This window comes from Durio zibethinus, chromosome 2, assembly GCF_047325235.1.
Source record: "Durio zibethinus cultivar Kanyao isolate XHJ-2024 chromosome 2, ASM4732523v1, whole genome shotgun sequence".
Taxonomy (NCBI): Eukaryota; Viridiplantae; Streptophyta; class Magnoliopsida; order Malvales; family Malvaceae; genus Durio; species Durio zibethinus.
In genome coordinates this window covers 2,428,020-2,441,098 of record NC_143163.1, presented here as the reverse complement: position 1 = coordinate 2,441,098, position 13,079 = coordinate 2,428,020, and the positions used below count along the sequence as shown (strand labels likewise).

At 37.4% G+C, this 13,079-nt stretch overlaps 4 protein-coding genes across 4 annotated transcripts; 2 read left to right on the top strand and 2 right to left on the bottom strand.

Annotated features, from left to right (window-relative positions):
- Positions 1-26: 26 nt before the first annotated feature.
- Positions 27-2,624, bottom strand: LOC111308741 (chloroplast protein FOR GROWTH AND FERTILITY 2-like). Its single transcript, XM_022907310.2, has 2 exons — positions 2,180-2,624; positions 27-1,097 (listed from the first exon to the last, which is right to left on the bottom strand). Exons 1-2 carry the CDS (start codon positions 2,483-2,485, stop codon positions 258-260), a joined length of 1,146 nt encoding a protein of 381 aa, XP_022763045.1. The 5' UTR covers positions 2,486-2,624; the 3' UTR covers positions 27-257.
- A 1,280-nt stretch (positions 2,625-3,904) lies between these two features.
- HPR (hydroxypyruvate reductase) lies at positions 3,905-6,867 on the top strand. Its single transcript, XM_022906536.2, has 13 exons — positions 3,905-4,162; positions 4,260-4,343; positions 4,425-4,565; positions 4,840-4,961; positions 5,069-5,150; positions 5,363-5,435; positions 5,506-5,597; positions 5,696-5,770; positions 5,855-5,962; positions 6,058-6,135; positions 6,218-6,262; positions 6,401-6,515; positions 6,632-6,867. Exons 1-13 carry the CDS (start codon positions 4,040-4,042, stop codon positions 6,652-6,654), a joined length of 1,161 nt encoding a protein of 386 aa, XP_022762271.1. The 5' UTR covers positions 3,905-4,039; the 3' UTR covers positions 6,655-6,867.
- Positions 6,868-7,316: 449 nt separating this feature from the next.
- LOC111308220 (SKP1-like protein 1A) lies at positions 7,317-8,172 on the top strand. The gene is made up of 2 exons (XM_022906534.2): positions 7,317-7,695; positions 7,796-8,172. Exons 1-2 carry the CDS (start codon positions 7,399-7,401, stop codon positions 7,967-7,969), a joined length of 471 nt encoding a protein of 156 aa, XP_022762269.1. The 5' UTR covers positions 7,317-7,398; the 3' UTR covers positions 7,970-8,172.
- A 1,533-nt stretch (positions 8,173-9,705) lies between these two features.
- Positions 9,706-12,962, bottom strand: LOC149519876 (uncharacterized). The gene is made up of 4 exons (XM_089745303.1): positions 12,721-12,962; positions 12,357-12,581; positions 11,967-12,258; positions 9,706-11,699 (listed from the first exon to the last, which is right to left on the bottom strand). Exons 3-4 carry the CDS (start codon positions 12,123-12,125, stop codon positions 10,857-10,859), a joined length of 1,002 nt encoding a protein of 333 aa, XP_089601429.1. The 5' UTR covers positions 12,126-12,258; positions 12,357-12,581; positions 12,721-12,962; the 3' UTR covers positions 9,706-10,856.
- Between the last annotated feature and the right edge of the window lie 117 nt (positions 12,963-13,079).

Genomic DNA, 13,079 nt, shown 5'->3' with positions numbered 1-13,079 from the left:
ATCATGCTTGAAATCGTGACATGAACTTGCATCAAACAGTTAAAGCAGAAATAACTCGCTTATGGCTTTAACAAACATGGGATTCTAACCATGATAAAAGAATTTTTCGAACACTTTTACTAGTGAAGTAAACAAAATAAGCTAAAGTTGATGCGCAGATGAAATATAGCTCTAAACAAATCTGAATTGCCTTTCTAACATCTTCCCTAATGCTAAAGAAGCTCCATGCATATCTTGATGCCGGTGGGTCAGATGGATCAATAGAGACTATATCCAAAAATTTGGCTTACTAGAATGGCAATACCAAGAGCAATTGCTACAAGGGAAGAAGCCCAAGTAAGTTTTTCAGTAATTCTGGGCACCCTATCCTTTAATGCTTGACTGCATGAGCCTATAAACACAGTATAGCTTCCCATTGCCACAACAGTTCCAAGCAAGAACATAATAAGGAATGCAGCACCAGCCAGGCGAGATGGCAAAGCAAGTGCTGGCAAAACCATCATCAGTGCATCTGGCTGCAACCCGTGGACGATCCCTGTGGCAAAAGTAGCAAAACCAATCTTCTTCTTCCCAACTGCTGGGTTTTCAAGTGTCTCATAAACACTAACATCACACTCATCATTTTCTAAGGCAACACAAGGGGCAGGAACTTCTGAAGCTTCCCTTATACCCATAGCCCCAATAACAAGCAATGTTAAGCCCACTACTCTTGTACCCCAAGTCCGGATAACTTCAATGTGGAGGCGGTCCTTTAGAAGTAGAAATAGTAATCCAAAGACAACCTGACCCGCATCATGGCCACAGCCCCAAAGAGCTCCAACAACAGCACTTTCCATTCGAGTACGGCCAATTGATAATGGTGCCAAAGCAGCAAGGTGGTCAGGGCCTGACAGGGTGTGCAAGCAACCAGAAAAGAAACCAGTCCATGCACTACTTAGTAATTCAGCACGGATTACTCTGCCCCCAACTGCTGCAGCAGCAGTTCCACTGGTTTTAGCAGCAGTTTGAAAGGTTGCAAAAGCTGCTGGTGCAAAAATTGGTTGAATTAAGAACATGATAATGACAGAGAGAGCAACAAACATCCCACCTGTGATTGCCTGAAACATTTTTAGAAAAGAAAAATGTTTGTACCATTTGTCAATAAAGAGGACTACACTATGTGTAATCTCCACAGAGAATTTTTTTCTTAATAAAACTGCAAACACTATGCTGACTGTGATATAATGCATAAAAAAGGTATACCACTGTCATGCAATGCATGGGATTACAAGAATATGCACAAAAAATGACATCTGTTCATAATTTATCCCACACTTTCTTTCACCTATCCAGATCTCAGAATCACATTAATCAGCAAGTGGAAAATTCAAAAATTCCAAATGCATGAGTTCTTTCAGTTCTACTTATTGTAAAAGGTTTCACATTCAGCCAATAACAATATCAGTAATTCAATGCTCACAACAATAAAACTTCAGTTAGGATTCCTCAAACAAGAGTCTTGAGTGTGAAAAAAGATGGTGAAAGTGTTTCCGTGACAAATAGAATTTGTTCATAGTATGATAAGCCTCCCCAGCAAATAACATAGATGACTCTTTTATAATCTTCCATATGCAAGTGACATGTGCAAGGCATGAACTCAACTTTTGTTCATCATGATGTTTGGCTAGACCTAATTCATTTAACAAGAAGTGTGAAAAAAATTGACTCTTCATTAAAGTTAGTTTCACCCCAACTTTTCCAATTTTCTACCATTACGTTTAACTGATTGGACCAAAATTCCAAATGTGTGCAGAAGCAATCATATTTAATTTGGAATTCATCTCTGTCTGCAGTAACTAGAATTAAAATCGAACTAATAGAAACTCAATATGCAGTTCCCTGGCAATTTCAAATTCTTCACGTTTTACATTGTTTAGTTAAGCATCAAACGATACAATATCATAAGCAAATTCAGATGGAATGATGATATTAATAAATAACTCTGCTAAATTCCTTGTTCCCCTTGCTCCATCGCCTAGATATCCCATGTCAACCATTAATTTTTAAGTAGAAAGCTTTAGAAATTAGAATTAAACACCAATAAAGTTTAGCCATTCTTAAGCTCAATTTGTGAAATCATGCTCTTCTTCTAAAGAATTTACGAGACAATTAAAGTAAACTTGAAACTAAAAAACCATACCTTCCTTTGCGCAGAAGCTCCAATTGCAATAGGCTTGAGGAAATTGGAACTTTGTGTTGGCCCATTTGCAGGGTCGACTCGGGGAGAACCGAGTGAAGGCAATTCATTGAATTGAGGATAAGAAAACTGAGGTGGGTTATCGGTTGTGCATGAAATTGAGATGACTCGCCTGAGTTTTGGTCGGGGGAGTGAAGGAAGGAAATTGAGTCTAGAAGAGTCGAATCGGCGGAGTCGAGAGAGAAAAAGAAAGGGCTTTCGAGAGATTTCCAAAGGGGTTGGAGAAGACGTGTATAGAAGCCTTTCCATGCCTTCCTTTGTTTATCTCTACCAAAGTCAAGGCTTTAAAAGGAAAAGACTTTTAGCACAGAGAATTGGGCAGTTCAAGATAAAGTCTTGACTGAAAATTGAAAATGGGGATTATATTGTCAGTATGAAATTTATTCTCTAATTAAATTATACTAAACCCTAGCTTTAGTCACTCGAAATTAAATCCTGTAAACCTTAGTGGAAGAGTAATAATGGCGAAATTGGTTTCTAAAAAAAAAGGAAGGAAAATGATGCATTGTACAATTTGTCCATGATTTGACTGCTTTCCTTGAACATATGGCCTCATTTGCGTCCACAACATCTGGTTAAGCAAAGCGTATCATTCACTTCTCGGATATTTTACACTTTGCATGTAAAGATTAATACAAGTATTAATTGTAAGAGAAAATTAGAGGAAATAAGGTTTGAACCATAAAAAGAAAGCAAATCTGAAATATGCTATTGTGGGAATTTGCAATTAAGAAGGGAAGAAAACGTAAAAAGGAGAGCAACATGAGGATGAGGTGGTTGTGCAATTAGGCCTGTGTTGGTGAAGTTGGCAGCATTTGTGGGACTTAGAGTTGGCCTAGATTTTGAATTTTAGACTTATTCAAAATAATAGGTTCAAAGAATTAGATATTATCAATTTCATTCATTGATATGATCATTTATGTATTTATATTATATTTTTATAAAAATTATATATCATAACTTATAATAATATAAAATATATATTTTTATTTTATTAAATATATATAATTACTATTAAAATTTAAAACCACCAACTTTCTATATTTTTTTCATATAATATTTTCTTAAACTGAAAAAGTGCTTGTGTTCCTTTGCTGAAGTCCGCAACTTGACACCTCAAGGGCCCCGTGTAGACCCAACCATGGCTCGTCCCCGGTCTTACACAGACACTCCTCACGCTAGCCCACGCCCGCCACAGGCACGCACCTGCCACTAGTATATTTTCTGTCAGGTCTACAGCCCAACGTCTCGCGTCGTAGTTCCTTTGTTCAATTCTCAAACCCAACTCGCATATACAAAATGGGCTGGTTTTTCAGTCTCATTGTTCTTCCTTCGGCTAACCTTGAACAATCCCATTTTGTTTTTGTCCACCAAAATAAAGGTTATTTCCGTCATTTGAGAAAAAGGATAGAGGTTCCTCATACGTGTCATCCATTAACAAAAGCCATGTCATCAATAATCTTGTACCACAAAACCAACGCTCCATCCCAAACTCACCTCAACCCTTAACTCGACCACCCTCTATCCCAAAGGATCAAAATCACATGTTCAACCAAACGACATTTTTATCTTGCTCACGTGATTATCACCAATAGTTAATGATTTAGAACGGTCAACAATCCTCTTGATTTATTATCTCTGATCTCTCCATTGAGGACCATTTAAACTTGTGTCCTTCACCATACCAAACCATTGCTATAAAAACCATAAACAGAGTAACCGAAATTTTAAAAGCTCTGTTTCTGCTCTGCTTTTGTTCAGCTACGGAAAGAGATATACTCTGTTTTTGACTAACTGGTTTCAATGGCAAAGCCAGTGTCAATTGAAGTGTGGAACCCCAATGGGAAATACAGAGTTGTTAGCACTAAGTCTATGCCTGGAACTCGCTGGATCTACCTCTTAATCGAGCAAGATTGCCGCGTCGAAGTAATCCTATTTATCTCTTCTCTAAATCCTCTGTTTTCTTTTGATTTTTTGGTAAAACATTTTTTTTTTTAATAAAATTTTGCTCTTTTTCTTCCAGATATGTACCGAGAAGAAAACAATTTTGTCCGTTGAGGATATCATTGCTTTAATTGGCCATAAGTGCGATGGGGTGATTGGACAGGTATTCTCTTCATGGGATTTTGGTTTTGGATTCTTTTTTGTTTCATTTTTGTGTTTTTGAGGTTTGGGATTTGTGTTATAGTTAACCGAAGACTGGGGGGAGACTTTGTTTGCGGCCTTAAGCAGAGCAGGAGGCACAGCTTTTAGTAACATGGCTGTTGGTTACAACAATGTTGATGTTAATGCCGCCAACAAGTATGGTGTTGCAGTTGGTAATACTCCTGTAAGTTCACTTTCCACATAGTTCCAGATAGCTCTATCCTTTCATCTTTATATTCTGTTTTCGAATAGTTTACTTTAATCATATCTGGGCATGTTTCCATAACCCTGATAATACGTTCATAGTCAGTGCATTGCAATTCTAAAACAATACATAACTATCTTGTCCATAGGAGTAATGGATGTTAATGTTTTATTTTGTGGAAAATGGTCACGAAGTTGGTTTAGTAATTTTGGGATAGAAATGTTGAGTTAACGTTTGTGCTAATTCGGTGTAGGGGGTACTCACAGAAACAACAGCGGAGCTAGCAGCTTCTCTTTCTTTAACAGCTGCTAGAAGAATCGTTGAAGCAGATGAGTTCATGAGGGCAGGCTTATATGACGGATGGCTCCCTCATCTGTATGCCCACCAAATATACCTTATCTTTCACCTTTGATGTGCATAGATGATACACTCCATATGTCACGTACATCGTGATTGTGCAATTCCACTTTTTTCTCTTGCAGGTTTGTGGGGAACTTACTTAAAGGACAGACGGTTGGTGTTATTGGAGCTGGTCGTATTGGATCTGCGTACGCCAGGATGATGGTAATCTCTTCCTAACTAAATTTCACATCAGATTTCATAAACCTAGGCTAGAATTTAGATAATTTTTTTAAAATAAGTTGGATACTAATGTGCTAGTTTGTATGAGCATTGAAGTTGAAAAATGTTTGCAACGCATTGAAATTAGTAGCCTTAAATATAAATAAAAATGATTATTTGGATTTGTGAGGTTCTGTTTGCCAATCTTATAACAGGTTGAAGGGTTCAAAATGAACTTAATTTACTATGATCTTTACCAAGCTACACGGCTAGAGAAGTTTGTCACAGGTATTTTGTGCAAGTTGATGAGTTGATGTCAAATCTTCTTTTATGATACTTGTATGTTTCCCCATTGCAGCTTATGGTGAGTTCTTGAAGGCCAGAGGAGAGCAACCTGTTTACTGGAAAAGAGCATCAACTATGGATGAGGTGCTTCGGGAGGCAGATGTGGTAGGATTTTATTTGCTGAGAACTTTTAATGTTGTTTTTAAAGCAAAGTTTGAACCATGTTGGCTAATAAGAGCGATTGCTACTAATGCTTTTTGTAGATAAGTCTCCACCCGATCTTGGATAAAACCACCTATCATCTGATTAACAAAGAAAGGCTTGCAACAATGAAGAAGGTGAACTTCTCTGTTGTACTTGACAATTAACTTTGAAAGTATGCATCGCTCAAGGAAATATGAATTGGATTTTATTTTTTGCAGGAGGCTATCCTTGTGAACTGTAGCAGGGGCCCAGTGGTAGATGAAGTAGCTCTTGTTGAGCACCTGAAGCAAAATCCTATGTTTCGAGTTGGTCTTGATGTCTTTGAGGTGTCTTGACAAACCTTTTAATCTCAAATTCAATCAACCACATGAAAACCACCCTCAAGCTAGTACATGACTGTTCATTAATGATGTTGCCTTAGGATGAACCTTTCATGAAACCTGGGCTTGCTGAGATGAAGAATGCTGTCATCGTACCACACATTGCTTCTGCTTCCAAGGTAATGTTTGCTAGTATTCACCTATCAGGTTGGAGTCACCTATCGGCTATCAGATTGTAATTGTTTTGTCATGCTTAAGCAGTGGACTCGCGAGGGAATGGCAAAGTTAGCTGCTCTAAATGTCTTGGTAACAAACTGCTTCACACTTTCTCTTAAGTTTAAATCTGATTGCCATTTATTAAGGAAAAAGATAGAACTTATTAGAATCTGTTTATTCTTCTTTCGGTCTCTAAGCATTGCCACGATTTCTCCATCTGCATTACAGGGCAAGATCAAAGGGTATCCAATTTGGGGTGACCCAAATCGAGTAGAACCATTCTTGAACGAGAATGCTCCACCTCCTGCTGCATGTCCAAGCATTGTCAATGCGAAAGCATTAGGTAATAATATTCAGATTTCAGACATTATCACTCTTTTTTCTCAAAATTTGCAGCGGCCAGGAAGTGTGAGTCCATGACTTCATCTTCATCGATCAAATCATGTTTTCTTGTCTCAGGTTTGCCTGTTTCCAAGCTATAAGCACCGGACGGTCCCCGTGATGGTGCAAGTAGTGTGTTCTAGTGAATGTGAAGCATGGGGCTGTAGTAAGACTATGTTATTTAGCCTGCAATGGCAATTACCATGTATATTTTGCCTATGAAGAGTACTCCTTTTATGTGCTGCATTTTGCTGTCTTATAATTTGTAAAGAACAGCTTTACAATTTCCTCAAATATAAATGACTTTGCACTCATGGATTGATCACCTATTTGAACAATAGCATTGACCATCCAACAATTTCTCTACCTTGACCATTTTCTTCTGTTTTTTTCACTCCAAAAAGTGGCACAATCCATGCCCTAAATCATTAATGGCTACGCTTTGGTGAAACTTGAAACCCCTTTTTATGCTTTGTTTTAGTTTTAGGGAACTAGAAAATATAGTAATTGTCAAATTAATTCTTAAATAAAAAATAAAAACTATATTAAATGATTAATAAATGTTAGAGGATCTTTGTGAGTTGTGATATCAAAATTTGATTTTGAACCCAAACACAAAGTAGATTTGAATTAAAAAAAAAAAAAAAAATACTGGCCGGAGGTGGTTACAAAAGTAAAAGTAAAAAAAGGGTAAAAAAAATTCGTCGAAGTGGGTTTGCCCTCGAAAACATAAAAACGACACCGTATAGTTGTACCCTAAATCCTTCTAGAAACGTCATTTTTTGTTATCCCTTCTTGGATTAGGGTTTCTGCCGCTGGTGGTGAAAGAATCGTAAAAGAAAACAATGGCTTCAACTTCGAAGAAGATAATGTTGAAGAGCTCCGACGGAGAGACTTTCGAGGTGGAGGAAGCGGTGGCGGTTGAATCGCAGACGATCAAGCACATGATCGAAGACGATTGCGCTGACAACGAAATCCCTCTCCCTAACGTCAACAGCAAGATCTTATCCAAGGTTCTTGAGTACTGCAAGAAGCGCGTCGATGCCGCCGCCGACAAGGAAAAGAACCCCGATGATGAACTCAATGCTTGGAATGCTGATTTTGTCAAGGTTGACCAAAAAACCCTCTTTGACGTCATCCTGGTTAGTTTCCCCTCTTTTGCCCCTTCGTTTCACTTCCAACTTACAATTCTGACTCTTATTGATGACTTTGTTTGGGTTTCTTTTGGTGGGTTGTTTGTAGGCTGCGAACTATTTGAATATCAAGAGCTTATTGGACTTGACATGCCAAACCGTTGCTGACATTATCAAGGGGAAGACACCGGAGGAGATCCGGAAGACCTTCAACATCAGGAATGATTTCACCCCAGAGGAAGAAGAGGAGGTTCGGAGGGAGAACCAGTGGGCATTCGAGTGATAGGGAAGCGTTTAAGTCAAAATGTTGATATATATGATAGGAATGTCGATTTTATCATGCGCTTCTGCTGCTTTCTTTGGAGACATTGGCCTTTCGTTTGGTTGTTTTGATATCTGCTCTGGTCTATGTTTGTAGAGGATTTAACATGAACCTCTCCCCTTATTTTCATCGTATATTGAAATTTCGTATTTCCATTGTCTTTAGTCACTACCTTTTTTACTCTTTCTGTTGCATGATTTAGACCAGTTGACTTGTTGAAGACTTGGTAACTGAACTTGTGATTGAAACAACTTTGGTTTAATGCTGCGTTTAAGTTACGGAATCCCATCTTTGCATCAAAACTATAATTTAGTATGTTTAGGTCATGTTTGGAGCATAGGATGATGGATAGAATAGGATGATAATCATTCTATATTATGTTTGGTTCATATCTTAAAAAAGGGATATGATTGCGAGAAGGATTAATCATCCTCTTGGTATAGGATGATTTAATCTTCCCCAAGTGGAAAAGATTATTTTTAATCCATAAGATTAAACTTACATGTCTTATTATACCCTTAAAAATTACATGAATAATTTAAGTTGTATAAATTTTGAGGAAAGATAATTTTGACCAATAAATGAATTATCCTATCCTAATTCTTACACACATTAAACACAAGATAGGATGACATTATTTAGTCTAATCCTGTTCATAATATCATCTTATCTTAGCCTATCATAATCTTGTATACCAAACAAATCCTTAATTTCATTAAAGAAGATTAGTTACCATGATTGCTTGTTTGTAATGCCAATTACCATATTTAGAAGAAATAGTGTTAGATGATTAATGGGAATTAACTAAATGATTATTGCCTTAAAAGTCTTGATTCTTGATATCTAGTTTTCCTTTTTCTTTTGGTTTTACTTGGAGAAGGGGATATGTATCTTTATTATTGAACCAAATGCATACTTAGGTGCTTGTTGACATGAGGTTCAAGACACAGAATCCCTGGCTGGAGTCTTTTATGAATTCATGTTAAGTTTAGTTGATTCATCTTATTTCTTTTAAGAGCCAAGACTCTTTTATGAATTTGGGTTTAGCAAGTCGGTTCATGTTATTCCTTTAAGAGGCAGCTTTCAACAAGTTTGTTGTTCAAATTGTAGCATTGTAACTTTTTCTATGCATATCATGAGATTGCAGTTTCCCTCATTGAAAAAATTACCTCTTTTTTCTTCTAAAAGAAACAGGGGTAATGGCCTCCTTTCTGAAAATAAACCACCTCAGTGAAGACTCATAGAAGTCATATTGTTATGCTACCATTTTATGGAGATCCAGCTTTTGCTTGGATAGGCCTTTTAGTGGTTAGTTCCTGAATTTAGAAACAACCTCCCTCGGGCATGTGCTCAAATTTCAGAGTACTACATGTTCCAAAAGCAAAGGCTCTAAAATAAATGGTGGATGGATCAAACTTTTTCTCCCTCACGTACAAATTTACATTGTTTCTCTAAAGGATTATCCACATTAAATTGTCGTTCCTGGGATCCATTGGTTGAATTTATGATGTTATAAACATCTGTAATGAAATTGGTGCAAGTGTATAGACTGCATTATTTTCAGATTTATCAAGTAATTTTCAGTTATCATTTCCAAGCTCAGCCTTTTGAAAAACATTCAGAGACTGAAAGCCCAAAATTAGACTTTTGTCCAATGAATGTTAATAATACCGCCATGATAGATGATACGAGTCATAAACTGAAAAGGTACTTGTAAAAATATAAAAGCCTAAGCACCAAAAGAATCCCAGGAAATCAAGTCATCAAAACCTAAAGTCAATATATGAAATATACAGGAAAGCCTATGCAACAAAGTCGTGCAAACAAGATCGATAAAGCTCAGATGATACTTTTGCAGCACAAAGTTTGGCTGTAAGATCAGTTTTCTCTTCCTCCAACCTGCGGCATTTATCTTCAAGCTCCTGAACAAACCTCTTGTAGCGTTCTGCAAATGAAGATTCATTCTAAAGCTTTGAAGAGAGAGTGAAATGATCCTCCATTAACTTGCGATTTTTTTCTTCATATTCTTCAAAACAGTCTTTGTAATATTGTCTGTTGTCTTCTGAAAAATTGTACCAGGCTTGGTAAGATTCAGCTAATGAGGTTGCAGCAACAAGCTTAGAAGATAGAGTATCTCTTTCTACCGTCAGCTCGTTGAGGGTGTGTTGATACCAGAAATGTTGCTCAATTGACTGCGTCGCCAGTTGCTGGCAACGTTCAGCATATGTTTTTACGAGTGTTTGGCAGTACTGAACGTTTTCATCAGCGTGACTAATGGTTGCATTCAAAACATTTTTTTGCTCATCCCATTTCTGGCGCTCTTCAGCAAAACCTTTTTCGATGGCTGTGTAGTTCTCAATAGACTGTGTAGCAACATCAAGCATGTCAGTAAGGTCTTTATTTTCCTCGTTCCATTTAAGGCGCTGTTGTTCAAAAGACCAAGTCACAGCATCCAGCTTTGTTCGGAGATATTCCTTTTCCTCATCCTACTTGAGGCGCTCTTCTGCAAACTCTTTTTCCATGACTTGGTAACGCTGTAAGATCTTATTGGCAGAGTCAAGTTTTGCATTGAGGTTTGAGCTCTCCATACCCCACTTGCTTTCAAGTTCTATAAACATCTTTCTTTGTCTTTCCATACCTTGTAGCAGTTCATCGGTTTCAGGACCTTCCAGTCTTAAACTTTTTCTTCAGCTTGTAGTAATTTTCCTCATACTGCTTCCAAAATTTAGGTGGAACCTCAAGTTTCTCAGTCAACTCCTTTTTTCTCGCTCAAGAGAATTTCCTACATATTCATGCAATTGCTCTTGGAAAAACTCGATAGGCAAAATTGAAGCACAAGACTTTCTACTCAGATTGTTTTGCTCTTCTTCCCAACTGCTTTCATTGCTGTTGTAGTTGCTTGTAGCCTCCTCTTTCTGTTCTGCTTCTTCCACTTCACCTGTTTTCTTTTGATCAGAAGATGCAATTGCAGCATCGAGCTTTTCACCGGTATGTTCTGCACTTCTTCCCAACTGCTGTCATCATCACTTTTACAGTTGCCTATGGCCTCTTGTTCATCTTTTGCTTCCTCAACTTTATCTGTTTTCTTTTGATCGAAAGAAGATTCACATGCATAAAAGAGCTTTTCACTAAGATCATTTTGCACGTTTTCCCAACTGTGGTTATCACCTTCAAGGTCACTCACACCTTCCGCTTTATCTTTTGCTTCCTTCACTTCATCTGCCATTGCAATAACTTCCTTTTGATCATCCTCCTCTATCTTTAACTCCTTGCTTTCAGAACTATTCTTGCTATTTTCCTGCAGTTCATCTTCTTCTCTCTTCAGTCGTTCATTGCATGCAACTTTCTCTTCCTTCAGATCATCCTCTATTTTCTCGAATTCATCTGTCACACTCACTACACTCTGAATATCCTCCTCTGTCTTTATGTTTTTGTTATTTCCCTGCAGTTCCTGAAGTCCATCTTCCGCTGTCTTGAGCTCTTCTCCATGGCCCGCAACTTCCTCTTTCACACATAAACGTGATTGTAATATGGAATCACACTCTGATAAAGCATTGTTCAACCACTTAGTTAATCCTGTAGGACCTTGCACGGAGTTTCTGGTCTTAGCTTTAATCTCAGATTCCTCTTTCATGGCCTCATCTGCAACCATAACTTCCTCTTTCTTCACTTTTCCATCCTTGGTAAGTTCCTAGACAACATTATTTTCGGCATTAGAAATTTGGGTAGTTTCCAATAGAAGTTAGACCACGATTTAAGTTTATGCCAAAAGCCTAAATCTTTGAATTAAGCCATTGCATCCACATATATATGAAATCAAATTGAATCTTTCTACGTACTTCCAATTAACTAAATTATACATGGCAATTGGCAAACAAGAAGCGAGAGAACGCAATATGAAAGAAAAAGGAAACTCAAACATTATTAAGGAAAAAAGGGGGAATAATTAAGCACTCACCACCATGGCAATGGAGGTGTTGGTTTCAAAAGTAGTTCTATTCATCCGTAAAGCTTCACCGTTTTCTTCATTCGAGGAATCCCAACACGACAAGTAATCAAGAAGCCACTCACGGTTATTGGTAATAGAATTCAGTGCAGCTCCAAGGCTTCCTCCCATGTTAGCTTCCTGCAATCCTCGCACTTCCTGGTTAACTCAACTTTCTTTTTCAGCGACCCGTCCTTGATTATGACCATTTCCATCATCTTTTCCTGATGATCACCCTTGCTAGTTTCCTTGAAACCATTAATCACTAACTTGAAGTAAGTTCAAAAAATTTTCAATTTCTGCCAAAAAAAAAAAAAAACACACACACATACGTTTAAGTACTTAAGTTTAAGCAATACTTACTTTTGCATTAACGGTACCGTTGGTTTCAGACGAAAGCCGGCTTTTGGTGGGCAACTTTTTGTCTAACTCTCGAATATTGCAGTAACGATTAATCATAAGAGAATTTGTCAATATCAAGACGACCAAGCTAATGAATGCTCCATAAGCACGTCCACCAGGAAAAACATAATGCAACAACAAAAGCAAAATCGCCGGTCGCTCAATGTAAAATATTGCTTCAGGTTCCTATATAAAAAACAAACAAAATATTAAAACAAAACCCAAATTAAAACAATAATATTATAAAAGAGAACGAATATGAAATCATTAAAGCTAGTAGTAAAAGTATCAATCAAATGAAAACACTAAAAATATTAGTGCTTACCAAAAAGAAAGGGCGGATGAATTGTCGTTCAACGAAGACAACAATGTCAATAGTGTTGGTGACAAGAAGCAGCAAAGCAGTGGAAGACAGGAGATATTGGGGACCTGGAAACATAACTTGAGTCAAAATAGCTACCCGTTCGAGCCAGAACATGCAACTCTCCATCCTATGAATGTCTTCAATTTTTATCGTACTCATCAGCGGCTTGTCTTTCGCCATTGTTTTAACACCTCCCCGATAAGCTGAAATAAATAAATAAATAAATAAAAAGAGTTAGAGTTTAGGGTTTTGTGCCAATATACGGTAGTGTTATGATATGAATAAGAAGTATACTTGGGACGAAACAGTTGTTATTGAGT